This window comes from Hippichthys cyanospilos, chromosome 3 (assembly GCF_059441005.1).
Source record: "Hippichthys cyanospilos isolate Australia breed blue-spotted pipefish chromosome 3, RoL_Hcya_1.0, whole genome shotgun sequence".
Lineage (NCBI taxonomy): Eukaryota > Metazoa > Chordata > Actinopteri > Syngnathiformes > Syngnathidae > Hippichthys > Hippichthys cyanospilos.
The window spans coordinates 19,205,955-19,219,025 of record NC_142371.1 but is presented as its reverse complement, the minus strand read 5'-3'; the positions used below and the strand labels follow the sequence as shown (position 1 = coordinate 19,219,025).

Genomic DNA, 13,071 nt, shown 5'->3' with positions numbered 1-13,071 from the left:
TAGTATGCTGCAATTTATGCCACTTTATTTCCCAAAGCAACAAATTACTACACATCAGTCCAATACAATCACTACAAAAAAAAAATCATCCAAGACATGAGAACATGGATTAAATTAAAGCTGATCATCGCTGTTATTTATTTTTTTCACAAAGACCATATATTCACAGTTTTTCCAAAATTGTCATGTGACCATTCAAACATCCACAGATTTGTAAGGTGTCAGTCCTAAAAACGTTTCTTTACACTGTACACGTGCAGAAAACACAAATACGCTTACTTGGACTAAACCCAACGCTACGAGTCATCCGTGTGGAATAGCTGCGGAATTTTCAGGGCGCCATCCAGAAGGGCATGGATTGCTGCTGCGGCTGCGTTTTAGCCCGCGTTTGGGGCGGCAGTGGGCAGCGGTACCCCTGAATCCAGTCTAAGGAGGTAGAAGGGGAGCCCCCGGGGTTACCTGACCCTGAGGCTTTGGAGCTCGGGTGATCGTCCTCTTCGTCCGACGAGTCGCCGGTGTACGCGACCAAGCCCGTTTTGAGCTTCTTCGCAGCAGGCTCTGCTAGAGGGAGGACATATTTTGGGGAGGGGGGGGGGGGGGGGGGGGGGGGGACAAGAAAGAAAACAGCAAATACAAAACATGGCAACAAGCAGCACAATCCAAATTAGAAGAAACAAGATTAGTTCGGTGGAGGATGGGAGGGCCATCCCAGGGCCGCCATTGGTCAGTGGGGGGCGTCCAGCGGAACGGGCAGGATGGCGTCACGTGACAAGCGGTCAGCAAGCCCCCCCCGCCCCCCCCCCAGGGATGACATGGAAGAGAGGAAAAACAGAGAAAAAAAGAGAAAACACAAAAACAGGAGAGACTCTCGTTAGTAAGGGAAGGCCAACACTGCACGCCGATGATGTCATCAGAACGGGACAAGACAAAAGGCTCCGCTTCAACTATTTGCTGCTTTTTTTTGTCACTGCGGGAGAATCCTGAAGAGTCATCAAAATGCACCAACACTGCCTCAGCTGATCCATAGGAGACATTTTAGTTTAAAGTCTAAGTGGATTCCTGCTTAAACTGTGAGGGTTGGGGGGTCGGGGGGCACGGTCCATATTTAATGACAGTGGACTGGGACGGGATTTGTGGAAGTGACGTTACGAACTTACCCACAGGGCCTTGTGGTGGTCTTCTATCCTCCATCTTGGGTCTCACGCCATTTATGGGCAATGGTGGTGGCGGCATTAGCTGCCTACTGAACAAACAAAACAAAACAACACTTAACAGTTTATATGGATTGAAATTTTGAATCTGTATTTTGGTTCATTAAGTATTTTTCTTGTGCTGAGCTGTGATTGGTCATTAGCTGAGCTGTCAACAAGTGATTTGATTTTCGGTGGAAGGGAAGTGGCAAAATGTGGTTTTCAAAGAAATTCATTCATTCGCCAGCATTGCCATAAACACCAAAAATCCATTTTCATTCGGCTGGCAGTGAATGACTTCAATGAACATAATCTTTTAGCCATCAAATTAATTAGGCAAAATAACTAAATGACTTTTTAAAATGGCTAAAGTGAACTTCACCTTTTGAAGTACAACATATTTACAGATAATTATCGTCATGATGTTGGGCAAAACATAATTTATAATGTTAAATACGAATTATACGAGTTAAAAATATGAGAAATAAATCATGCATGAGGGTAGCACATATCATGATTAAACGGCAAAATATGAAAATTTGTGCACAGGAAACGCAACGTTATGAAACTAAATTTTACTAAAGAAATGTGTCATAAAAATGGTTAAACTATACCATGTGGAAAGAAAAATAATAGGTAAAACAAAGTACAACAGTAATTAAAATTGATAAAAAAAAATAGTATAAAAATATACAGTACAGCGATTCCCATTAAAATAAATAAATAAGAGATTGCGAATTTTCACCTATCTCCGGTGGGCCTGGTACGTAACACCCGGGATGAACGTGGGATCACTGTACTGTAAAAAAATTAACATAAAAAAAAAAGTCAAAACTAAAAAATGAGAAATATTAAAAAAAACAAACAAAAAAACTATGTAACAGACTATTATAAATAAACTATGTATGATAAGGGCGCAAGAAATGATATCCGACAAATTTCTGCGTACCCGTCCCTCTCATTCGTTGGGCCGGAGGAACTCGTCGGTGGGGGTCCTGAAGTGTCGGGGCTGCCCGGGGAGAAGCCTGCACCTAAATTAGTCATATGAATGGGTCCATGCTATGAGCAGAAAGACACACAGGCGCCGTTAGCAGACATCCTCAACTACACTTTACTGGCCATAGTATCTATTCAAGTCTCAATTTAATTTTATTTTCACTTCTTATTCCTTACCGACTTTTTTCCCCGACTCACAATTTTTAAGACAATTTCAGAAAATGTAACCGAAAAGTTTGAGTGTATTATTGGACGTTATATTCGTATATTAGTGTTGTGTTTGTATAATTACGAGTTGTTGGAAGTGATTGCGATAGCAATGCTAATTTTTGTAAGCCCATCGATGAAGTTACCTTTGCAGGTTAGCATTTTTGTTGCTGATTTTTTGTTAGCCCATGTATGAAGATACCTATGCAGGTTAGCATTAAGCTAACAGACTGAGTTTTAGTTAACGTAGTCCATCTTTGAATGTGTTAGCTTTAAGCTATCAGTCTCTAGTGAGATGCAACAATATGGCTTGGTTGAACTCTTCAGGATTAAATCTTTTGAGTTTATGTGGGATGAAAGGAAAAGAATTATAATAAAAAAAAAATTCTGACCCGTTGTACTTGTTGCTCACCTGATAGCCCAGCAAGCCACTGTCACGCTCGTCGGGCACTTCCTCTGTGAACCGTCGTTTCTGCGCCGGATTGGCTGATGCGGATGGAGGAGGCGGGGCTTTGGGAGGCGCCACAGCCGGTGGAACGTAGGACATCGGAGGAACCGTCTGCAGAGAGAAGAAAGACAAACGTTTACTAAGGATGAAGTATTTATGGAGTACATCAGGTTTTTTCAATTAACTCCAGATTTCTCAGCATATTCTAATTTATTGAACTGAACTGGCGTTATTACTGTAAATTCACCTGAACTGTCGAAGCCGGAGGAGGAACAGGAGCAGGAACAGGAGCGGCAACTGGAGCTGGAGCAGGGACCGGAACTGGAGCAGGAGGAAGAACGGGTGGCGGAAGAGGCGTCGGAACAGGAGCGCTGACGGGGGGCGCCGGACATATGGGCGGGGCCAGATTTGGAGGCGGTGGGGGCGGCACCGGAACAGGTGGGAACTGAGGGAGAACAACATTGGGCGGCGCTGGAGGAGGCATGGGAGGGGGCCCGGAGAAGGGCATGGGTGGGGGCTGGTTCTGAGGCGGGGGCACCGGTATGGGGTAACCCGGCTGGAATCCGGCTGGCGGGTAATACGGGGGCATTCCGTTCATCACTGGAGGCTGTGGAAAGCCTGGAAAGAGAAGACCGTGTCACCGTCTAAAATGACTTCGACAAAAAGGTTTTTTTTTTTTCCCAACCTTGTTGCGACGGCATCATTGAGCTCATTTGAGAAAGGAAGCGAGAATACTCTGCGTGGACCTAATGAGAAAAGACAAAAGCTCAAAGCGGCTCAGGGATAATGGAAATAAAGATATTGAAGGGACGACTCACAGTCTGAAGTAGGTTTTGGCACAAAGTTTTTGCTGCTGCGAGACCTTCTGGTTTGGGATGACTGGAAAGGAAGAATAAAAACGGGATCTGAAAAAACTTTGCACCATAATGACAAGCAGAGGGCCTATATTCAGAATCATTCCCCCGTTTCCTATTTATTATGAACTTTAAAAAAAACTGATGGAAAAAAAAAGACACAGAATGCTGTGCAATTCATATCTGATATATAAAACTATCAAAATAAAAATATCCGGTCAATTACGTCCTATGAGTCTGTACTTTGTTTTGAACCCAGCAACTCTTAATACAATGCTGTTTCCTGAAATTGTTTCCTGAAAAGCTTCTAAGCAGTCAAACAGCTTTACCTGGTTTAGTCACATATGACAAATGAAATTATCTAACGCGCCACAGTGGAACAAGGCAATCCTCATACTGATTTGCATTTGACGCATACATGAAAGAGAGTAAATGAGACGATAAAAAAGTGAGCTTTGCTGTATGAGCAAGAGCAGAAATAATTACAATGTACTGAATCAAATCAGCCGATGGTAGCCTTAAACTCATTAAATCCCAAAAATGATAAAAAGGTGTTCAAAAAAGTATTACAAAATAAAAGTTAAAAAAAAAGTACTGTCCCTGGGATTCAATGTCTTGTCTCTGAAATAACATAAAAATACGTCTTTGTGATGGAATGACTTGAAGCATCAGTTGTTTACTACTTTTTTTAATTTGGAGCATTACAAAAAAAATACTTAACACAGCACAATCAAAATGGCGACCACGCTGTACAGGCGCGATATAATAAACAGTGAGCGATTGTAAACGCAGCCCACGTTTGCTTGAGTTCCCGCTCACCTGATGTAGATGTACATGGGCTCGAAGGCCTCTCGTCCGGACGTGGGCTCCAGACAGCCGGAGCCTTTGCCCCTGAGGAAGACTTTGGCTCCGGTCTCAGACTGGATGTGTTGCAGATACGAGCAGTTGGGACCCTCCACTCGCTCCTTGACTGCAAAGCCCGGGATGGCGTGCTCAAGGCCCACAAAGGTCTTGTCTTGAACATAGTGCATCTGTCACAACACGCAATAGTGCGCGACGTTATTTCCTCTTGGAAAAAAAAAGTGATAGAATCCAGCCAGCGGCAGGGGATTTAGGTAAGTTCAAGTGCTTTAGATCCTAAATGCCGGTCTCACCCCACTCTGATAGTGCGGTTTGTGGTGTGTCATTGGGGGTAGCGAAGGTGGAGGAGTTTGCTGATAAACCGTCACCGCAGGTGCGCTGGAGGAGAAAGACGAGGAAACAGGCGTCGAAGCGGTGGCTGCTTTCACAACCCCGTTGGTGATGATCTCCTTGATTTTGTTGACAGCTCCTGAAAGCACGGCCAAAATTCATCCACCAAAAATAAGAAAACCCCGACGCAGTACAAGCTCGGCGGACGACTAACGATCTACAAGCTCCCGTGTCTGTCCTTGAACATGAAGATACAGTGGCCGGTCCCTATGAGATGAGAGCACATAGGACATATTGACATATAAAAACCAGATCACTGAAAATGGCTAGAGAGAGATGAGCAAGTCACCCTGGTAGCGCTTTGCCCTTCTCCTCTGCGGTCATGTAGCGCCCTCTGGTGGACACGGCAGCACTGCTCACTTTACTGATCTGGAAACAAAGACGTCTTCGATCATTTAAAAAAAACGCAAAGGCTTAAAGCACCCAGTAAAATGAAACAAAATCATATCTACCTATCCCACAACTACGAGCAAACCTGGCAAAGTTGAATGATTAGCAAAACTGTGAAAATGTCACCAAGTAAAAAAAATGTGGCTTTCGAATACTATACCCTTAACATAAACAAAGTTTTTTTCCATTTTTTCATACCAGTGATTCTTAAATTGGGGTACCTTAAGGCCAGATTACAACAGGATTTATGCCGGTCTCATTCAGCAAATCAAATTTTGTGCTTTCCACTGATGTGACAGAAACCATACATTTTCTTTTTCAAATTAAGAGGAAATTAACTGGAAACATGAATCAACTTATTGCTAAATTGTGTTTTAGTGATTCCTTTACAAAACACTCTATGCCTTGTTTGTAAAATTTTATCAAAATATGCATTGTCATGAATGACAAGTTTCTGGCAGATGAGATTTTTTTTTTGATGTTGCACAATCTATCTTCTGGAGCTGCTGAAGAAAACACACCTAGAGGTGCCACAAAAAAACCTTAGTAAATAAGACATGGATGGCACAGCACTTGGTTTTATGTCAATTTTTTTCCTCCCTGTTCAAAAATGCTTTGCACTGATTGAGCCGTATTTGCCCACATTTTTTTAAAGGGTTGAAAACCACAGATCCATACTGACCTCATCCTGCGTCTGTCCCCGTGTCAAGAGATTCCTGCATGTGATCGGGACGTCATTGATCTCCACCTCCGCCACTACTAGGTCGTCTTTAGCCTTGGCTGGCACCTGAGGTTTCCCTGTGCCCATAACCTGTCAGCAAAGAGGGGAAACAAACAAAAGGTATAGCGTTACCTTAAAGCAGTCCTTCTAAAATAGTGGGGAGGCCCCCCTGTGGGGGAGCGCGAGTGATCCAAAAGAAAAGGCTTTTTTTTTTGCCATATGAAGTGTAACTGTAATAAAACAAGGATTGGTGTCATTTTGATATACTTGGTTATTTTTTTCAGTTTTAGACTAACTTGTAGCCCGTATAAAAGGTGTAAAAGAGTAGATGATGTTGGTAATGTTAAAAAATGATCGTTTTGGCGATACGTATGTAACTTGTAAAAATCCATCCATTCATATTCTATAGCCGCTTCTCCTCACAAAGGGTCGCAGGCATGCTGGTGCCTATCCCAGCAGTCTTCAGGCAGTAGACAGGGGACAACCTGGATTGGTTGCCAGTCAACTGCAGTGCACACAGTGACAAACAAGCATTCACACACCCAAGGATAATTTAGAGTGTCCAACTTGCCTTGCACATTTTTGGAATGAGGAAAGAAACATCTAACAGATAATTGATGGATGCATCTTATTTCAAGTTGTCGCGGCGAGTGGGGTGCGTGAAAGGTTTGCCGTTTCGTGGGAGGGCTTTGCAAAAAAAATAACAGAAGCACTGCCTAAAAGGTTCTCATATAAAGTGATTTGAACGTGCAACTGATTTCAAGTAATACTCAAATCAATGAAGTCAATGCAAGGCTAAATTAGTGCGTGTTCCACCTCTCAGTTTACACACAGCAGCTGTGATCTACTGCCAACCCAACAAGCCTATGATTAACGTAATACCTGCTGTGACATGTGTCAAACTAAAGTCATTACCAGAACAAGATAAACAAGATCACTTCGCAGAAAACATTCCTTGCAGCAGTGTCTGACATTGACCTTTTCAACGGGTCCCGGTGTGCCAATCTGCGAAGGCTTGAGTTTGCCTTTGGCTACAAGCATGGCGTTGATCTTGGCGGCCACGGCGGCGGCGGCGTCCAGAGCCCCGGTGGGAGCCGCCTCAGCCTCCCCCGGTCCTCCGCCGCCCGGACCCGGCTGGTCCCACTTGCTAGCGCGGCGGCTACGAAGACAACAACAAGCATAATCCAGCCATTTAGGGTGTGCATATGATTATATATTACAATGTTATCAAGCACGATCACTAGCGTAGTTGTAACTGAGGGGTTTAAGAGATGTAAACAATATTTAGCGTGCTCCATTACAGTGCGGCTAACTACAAAGAGCTAATGCGCAGGAAAAGTCCTCTATGATTACATAAACTAGCGAGTCGGGTTCTAAATTACGGCGGCCAAATATATTACTCTTACGCGAATGCTGCTAACTCACCCGCCGTTTTGGCTTCCACCAAATGACATAAAGGTCTTTAAAAGTTCCCTTTTTCGCTGTGTAAAAACACACGCGAGCTTTCCCCTTTTCCTATATTTAGCACACGTATGCCGCTAGCTAACGCTAGGCTAACCGAGGAGACGCTTCCGTCTCCGGTTTGAGACTTGTTGCGAAAAGTTGCCAGTAGAGGGCGCCAAAGACAAGCTTGTCGTTTTTTTTCTTTCAAAATGGTGGCGCTCACCTGTTCCAGTTAAGAAGATTTTTCTTTTTCTGCAGCACGTTTTAACTTGAGATGTATTCAACCACATTTGCAAGTAGTCGAGGTAAGTTTGTAATGGCATGAGCTAGCTCACTTTTGAGGAGTTATTTTTCTTTCCTTTTAATTTTCATACTTTCTAAAAGCTCAGTTAAAGTACATATTCTGTATAAATAGGCCTGCGTCCGTATATTAAATGGATTATATTTATATTCCAAACACAAACGAGGACCAATTTGGACTATCTCATTTGAATAGCATTCAAGGAAAAACAGCCGTTAAAGTTTAAAAATACAACATGTGTGTTTATGTCTTATTTATTGAAGCAAGACACAGAAGTCGACCATTTTAATGCACAAATGCATGTAGAAGGTCCAGTCATTGACTGCAAAAGCTACGAAGGCATTCAAAAATAACCTTATACCGTGATAAAAAAAAAAAAAATCAATATTGGTGCTGTATGCTTTGGCAAAAAAAAGTCCCATTCAATTCATAAGTCGTGCACTACTGCTGAACAGCGCAGCCAAGCGGCACAACTCTTTTCGTGCGTGTTTTGACGAACATGCACGTTTGTTTGATTCATGCAAAGTTTTTAATACTGTACTGTAATTGGCTTTCCATGTCAGTCAAAATCCCCAAATTATTAGGATGACTCACCGGTACACAAACTAGTAGTCACATAGGTCAGTGTTTAAATTCAGTGCACATATCTCCTTGCTATTTTATCTGAAAGACACAATTCTCTTGCCTAAATTTGGATCTGGCGTCTTGACAATCCCGCTCTTTTTTTCTGCGTTGGAAAAGTATATCTTGGGGTTATCAGCGTTCTTAAATGTCTGCCATGTAGTTGTGAACACTGTTAGGACAACTTGAAACCGCCCCGCCACAGGAAACGTTTTTGTTTTAAAACGCGAATTCATCCCTGTTCTGAAAGACGCGTTGTGTCTTCGGCGAGACGGTCGGAGTGTCTTCTGTGTGCGCACCCATGATGTTCGCATGAGTCAAGCGTCAGAAGGTCAAAGTTCAGGCGAACCTGGAAGCCCGACCCGACTCGGACGTCTGTTTACGCGCGCGAAGAGGAGGAAGCCGAAAGACGGGGAGGAGATAGCGGAGAGGAGCAGACGTGTCATATTTACAGTCTTTGCTAGTACGAGCCCAGGTGCGAACCGTTATACGTATGTCGGTTGATGTAACCTCCGGCCTCTCGGGCTCGCAAGCCGGGGCCTCGCCTGATCCTGGCCGCTGACGCCCACGTGCGAAGTCGCCGGACGTGATGGAGAGGAGGGCGCCTCGCCGCGGGGTCGCATCGAGCAAAACAAAGAAACACTGTGAGCGGCCGCGGCTTGGGAGTTTGCCGTCAAACCAGCAATTACAAGGAGGTCACGCACAACACATTCGATCCAAGAAAACGTTTTCCCACGCGAAATAAAGCCGAGTGTAACAGGACATTTCGGTAATATAACATTTTAACGTTCCAAATTGTCATTGTGGTTACCTTGACTTGGGAGTTTAATTCATTCTGGGACCATGCGTGTATCTCAAATCATCTTTCCACGACTGAAATGAACAGAAAGGCCATTCATCCGTTTTAGCACCACCATCAAGAACAAAATCTTTTGTGGCACGTTGTTGATTGGAAAAATAGCAGAGCGAGAAATTGTACAAAATAATTACATTTTTTTAATTACATACAAATAAATCTAAATAAGTAATAATATAATTTAATATAAATACTGTGACGGGTGCCAAGGGGTCAAAGAAAACCGCATGCTTATAAAAAAATGGCCGAAAATATTCACATATCAGAATTTTCCCCTTGGTTTGGGGCCAAAAGTGTGGCCAGAGAATGACAATGTAGCTCTGTCCCTGCCTGGAATATATTTTTCCAGCCAAATACTGTACCCCTATATTGGCATATTTTGATGGAAAAAAAAAAAAAATTAAAAAGGAGTCCTTTGCCATCGGTGTCTGGTTTATTAAACTTCGGAACTACATTTGCAGTGCTTTCTCTAGGTGTATTTTTTTTCAGCAACTCACACTAGAGCGTGTAAAATCATCTATTAGATTTTGGGCTTTGTTGTAAAATGGTGTCACAAATGTGTATGTTGACAATATATAGCAAGGGAGTCACTATAACATAACTGAGCAAAAGGCTCAGTCTTGTTCCAATTAATTTGCTATTAATTTGAAAATCAATACATGTTGTTCCTTGCACGGCGTTAAAATCTAGTTCGATTTACTTCTACCTGCCGAAACGCTGTTTAAATCTCACACACCCCCCAAAGTGCCTTCACCTACCCCCATTGGATAAGCGCTGCTCCACACTATTGTACTTCATCAAAACAATCAGTAACCCCATAAATAGAATGTGAAGAAGTAAACAGTTTATAGAAATGTTTGATTTCCTGCTTCTAAGGCCATTAACTTTATGCACCTTCTGACCACCAGGGGACAGTGCATCACAGATGTGCATATTCCAAAAAGAAGAGTTTCACAACAATCTGAATTTTAGCTCAACTCAATTGCACATTTCAAAACAACCACTCTTGCGTGCAAAGTGTGGTACATAGAGCAAAAACTGAATGACAGATATGCGGTTTAATATAAATAAAATACTAAGAATGTTAGTATTAGTATTAAAAGTAGTTTTATTTTTGCAGAAGACAGGAAATATTTCTACTTCTCCCATTATCCATTATTTAGTTATAACTTGCTCAACAAGTTTGTTAGACTATCTACATTGTATGTTATCTTTAAGATAGCGGATTATTGTAATATTATTTCGTTTCATAAAAAATCTTGAATCCTTTCATTCTTTGGGGAGTTTTTTTTTTTTGCCACATTCGGGCATATTTTTCTCAAAACGTTGCATTCATTCCAAATTGTCCAGGACACACTAGCCAATGTGTTGCCTTTTCCAGATTTGTCAGAACATAAACTGAGCCCGTCTCTTTTTTATTTGACGGCATGTTTAAAGCCATATTAATATGTGAAGCGTATATGCAGGAAACATGTGCGAAAGAGGGAAAACATATGGAGGGGCGGACTTTTCGCAGAGCGCAGAGGGAACCTTTTCGGTGTCCGTCTGCAGAGAACGGGAGCCTCTTCCCCAGCTCGCAGCGGGATCTTGGCCCGGGCCGCGGCCTCGTCTCGTCTGCCCGGCGGGGTGCTTTCCTGAGCGGGCTGCCCAGGGGAGGGGCACCTGCGAGCAGGCACGATAACTGGTCAAGAGTAGGGCCCGGCGGGCGGGGCCAAGGGGGCGCCGGGATGGAAAAGATGCTCGGCGGTTCCAGGAAACGGACATCTGTTGGATGTATGAAATCCTCAGGTAGAGCGCGCTCACGTTCCCACTCGCAACTATTTGTCCTCTCCTATTCCTGGCGAGGAGCCGCTGACGCCGGCTGCTATCTCAGGATGAAATCAGAGGCTTCTGTTGTCCTGCGGAACCAGAGTTATGATTGGAGTGGCCCGCCTGGTGCTGGCCACTACCAACACGCGCAAAGTTTATAGATAGGCCGGCGGGCCAAGTGACACAATGTTTTCCATCCATTTGGTCGGCTTGGGCAAACGCTGCGTATTTGAAGTTTATCAAACACTCAGTCATCCCAGCAGACTCATGGGAGGATTTGATCATCTGATAGCTTGAGTTTTTAGGACAGCCACGCACACGTCGGCGTGGATGCTGTGACGCGGTGTCATTGTTGGATGGCCTTCCTTTTCACGCCGGCGTTTTGTGATTTAGGAGTGCAGATACAACTTCTGGATTTAAGTAACAGCAAGAACGTGTTTTTTTTTAACAATATACAATGCCCATTTTGATATCTTCTCAACTGAAACAAGTGCATTTTGAAACTTTTAGTTTAGTGGGGCGGCCCCCTGGGGGGCGCGAGGTGATGCCAGGGAAAAGGCTTTGTTTTTGTCATGTGAAGTGTAATTGCAACAAAGAATTTTCATCGTTTTTTTGCTTTTTTTACTTTGAGGCCTTTTGATGCTCTGTACTTTTTTCTGTTTTAGACTAAGCTGTACCCCTTATAAACGCTGTAAAACAGTTGTTGACAGTTGATTTATATTGCTTTTTTCTTTTGTTAATGATAAATAGGATACAGGTTAGATATATTATGCAATCTTTTAAATAATAAATTTATTTATTGTCGGTGCGTCGAGTGGGGGGAGTGAAAAGTTTTCTCTTTCCTAAAATATAATTGAGAAGCACTGACTTAAACAGTGCCAAGAAGTTTGTTTCACGTGATATTTAAGAGCTAGCTCATATTTGTACCATCAAAACATCATGTTTCCTTAAATTTCTAAGATACGAGGCACAAAAATATGATTTGCTTATAATAACAAAAAAATCTTACTCGTTTTATATGAGCAGGGATTTTTGTTTTGTTTTTGCCATAGCTTTTTCGATTCGATGTTTGTCAAAGGGATTTCACATCAAAGGGAAAGCAATGAAAGAAGCTGAAATTTCACCCAGATGGTGACAACATGACACAACCACTTACTTTTTACAATACCAGGAGTGAAGCTAAAATGCTTTACGGAAGATGTGGAAGAAAATGACTTAAAAATGGTCGAAATACTGCACAAGGGTTATTAAAACTAGTTAAGTATTATATTAAAAATGTACAATTCTGTAGTGCTCTGGGTTTGGTATTTTTTGGGGGGCAAAGCTCATGTGATGTGGCATTTTTTAATATGGGATTGAACAACTTAATTCCCCCGCAATACAAATGAAGCAATAGCCGACTACATTTCTGTACGTCTTCTGAAAGCCGCTCCCTGCCTTTCGTATGAAGTCTTTTATAAAGAAGTGAAGCTTTGAGGACAAGACATTCCTTTTAACTGCATGAATGTGCTGAGATAACCGCAGTTGTGTGCAAAAGTTGCATGGATATTACATTAGGTCTCCAACAGGAGCACCCCCCTGCGGTGCGCAACAGCTGCGGATAATAAGTGCAGTGGGAGCGTCGCGCTGCAAGGTAGCCAGGTAAATGAAAACACATGAGCCGACCACAGAAAGACCTCAGCGTTGTCGACGTATCAAAAAATACTCCGCTGGAGATGAATATGAGGTATCTCGCTTTTTTAGCGGCTTTCCTCACATTTGACCAATGGGGTCGTCGGCTCGCTTTTTCTCAGTAGGCTCAGTTCAGAATTTCATCAAATCTTTCAAAACACATTCGGGAAAAATAATAGTTATTATGTTATTGGATGTCGGATAACGGTCAATAGCGCTTAATGGTTTTACTGTCTGGTGTGTGTGTGAGGGAAGGAAAAACACAATGACCCAGATACAGTGCGTCACGAGCGAACCAATGGTGACATTGAAC

At 42.9% G+C, this 13,071-nt stretch overlaps 1 protein-coding gene across 17 annotated transcripts; it reads right to left on the bottom strand.

The window, feature by feature from the left end:
* Positions 1–3: 3 nt before the first annotated feature.
* On the bottom strand, positions 4–7,632 carry khdc4 (KH domain containing 4, pre-mRNA splicing factor). 17 transcript variants are annotated; one of them, XM_088409921.1, is made up of 15 exons: positions 7,483–7,632; positions 7,036–7,216; positions 6,019–6,147; positions 5,236–5,315; positions 5,101–5,153; positions 4,850–5,025; positions 4,515–4,726; positions 3,660–3,720; positions 3,527–3,587; positions 3,089–3,459; positions 2,806–2,952; positions 2,140–2,249; positions 1,936–1,989; positions 1,158–1,243; positions 4–561 (listed from the first exon to the last, which is right to left on the bottom strand). In XM_088409921.1, the coding sequence occupies exons 1-15, from the start codon at positions 7,509–7,511 to the stop codon at positions 332–334; spliced, it is 1,980 nt and encodes a 659-aa protein (XP_088266047.1). In that variant the 5' UTR covers positions 7,512–7,632; the 3' UTR covers positions 4–331. The 17 variants fall into 17 exon arrangements, 12 of the variants coding, with proteins under 12 accessions (XP_088266047.1, XP_088266048.1, XP_088266049.1 ...); XM_088409922.1 differs by having other exon boundaries at positions 4–558; XM_088409923.1 differs by having other exon boundaries at positions 1,158–1,240.
* Between the last annotated feature and the right edge of the window lie 5,439 nt (positions 7,633–13,071).

Coding starts and splice junctions, on each gene's coding strand:
- khdc4 (XM_088409921.1), bottom strand. CDS start 7,511: ATGTCATTTGGTGGAAGCCAAAACGGCGG. Junction 3,721..4,514: donor CCCATGTACATCTACATCAG/GTGAGCGGGAAC, acceptor CTTCCTTTCCAG/TCATCCCAAACCAGAAGGTC. Junction 3,588..3,659: donor GCCAAAACCTACTTCAGACT/GTGAGTCGTCCC, acceptor TTTTCTCATTAG/GTCCACGCAGAGTATTCTCG.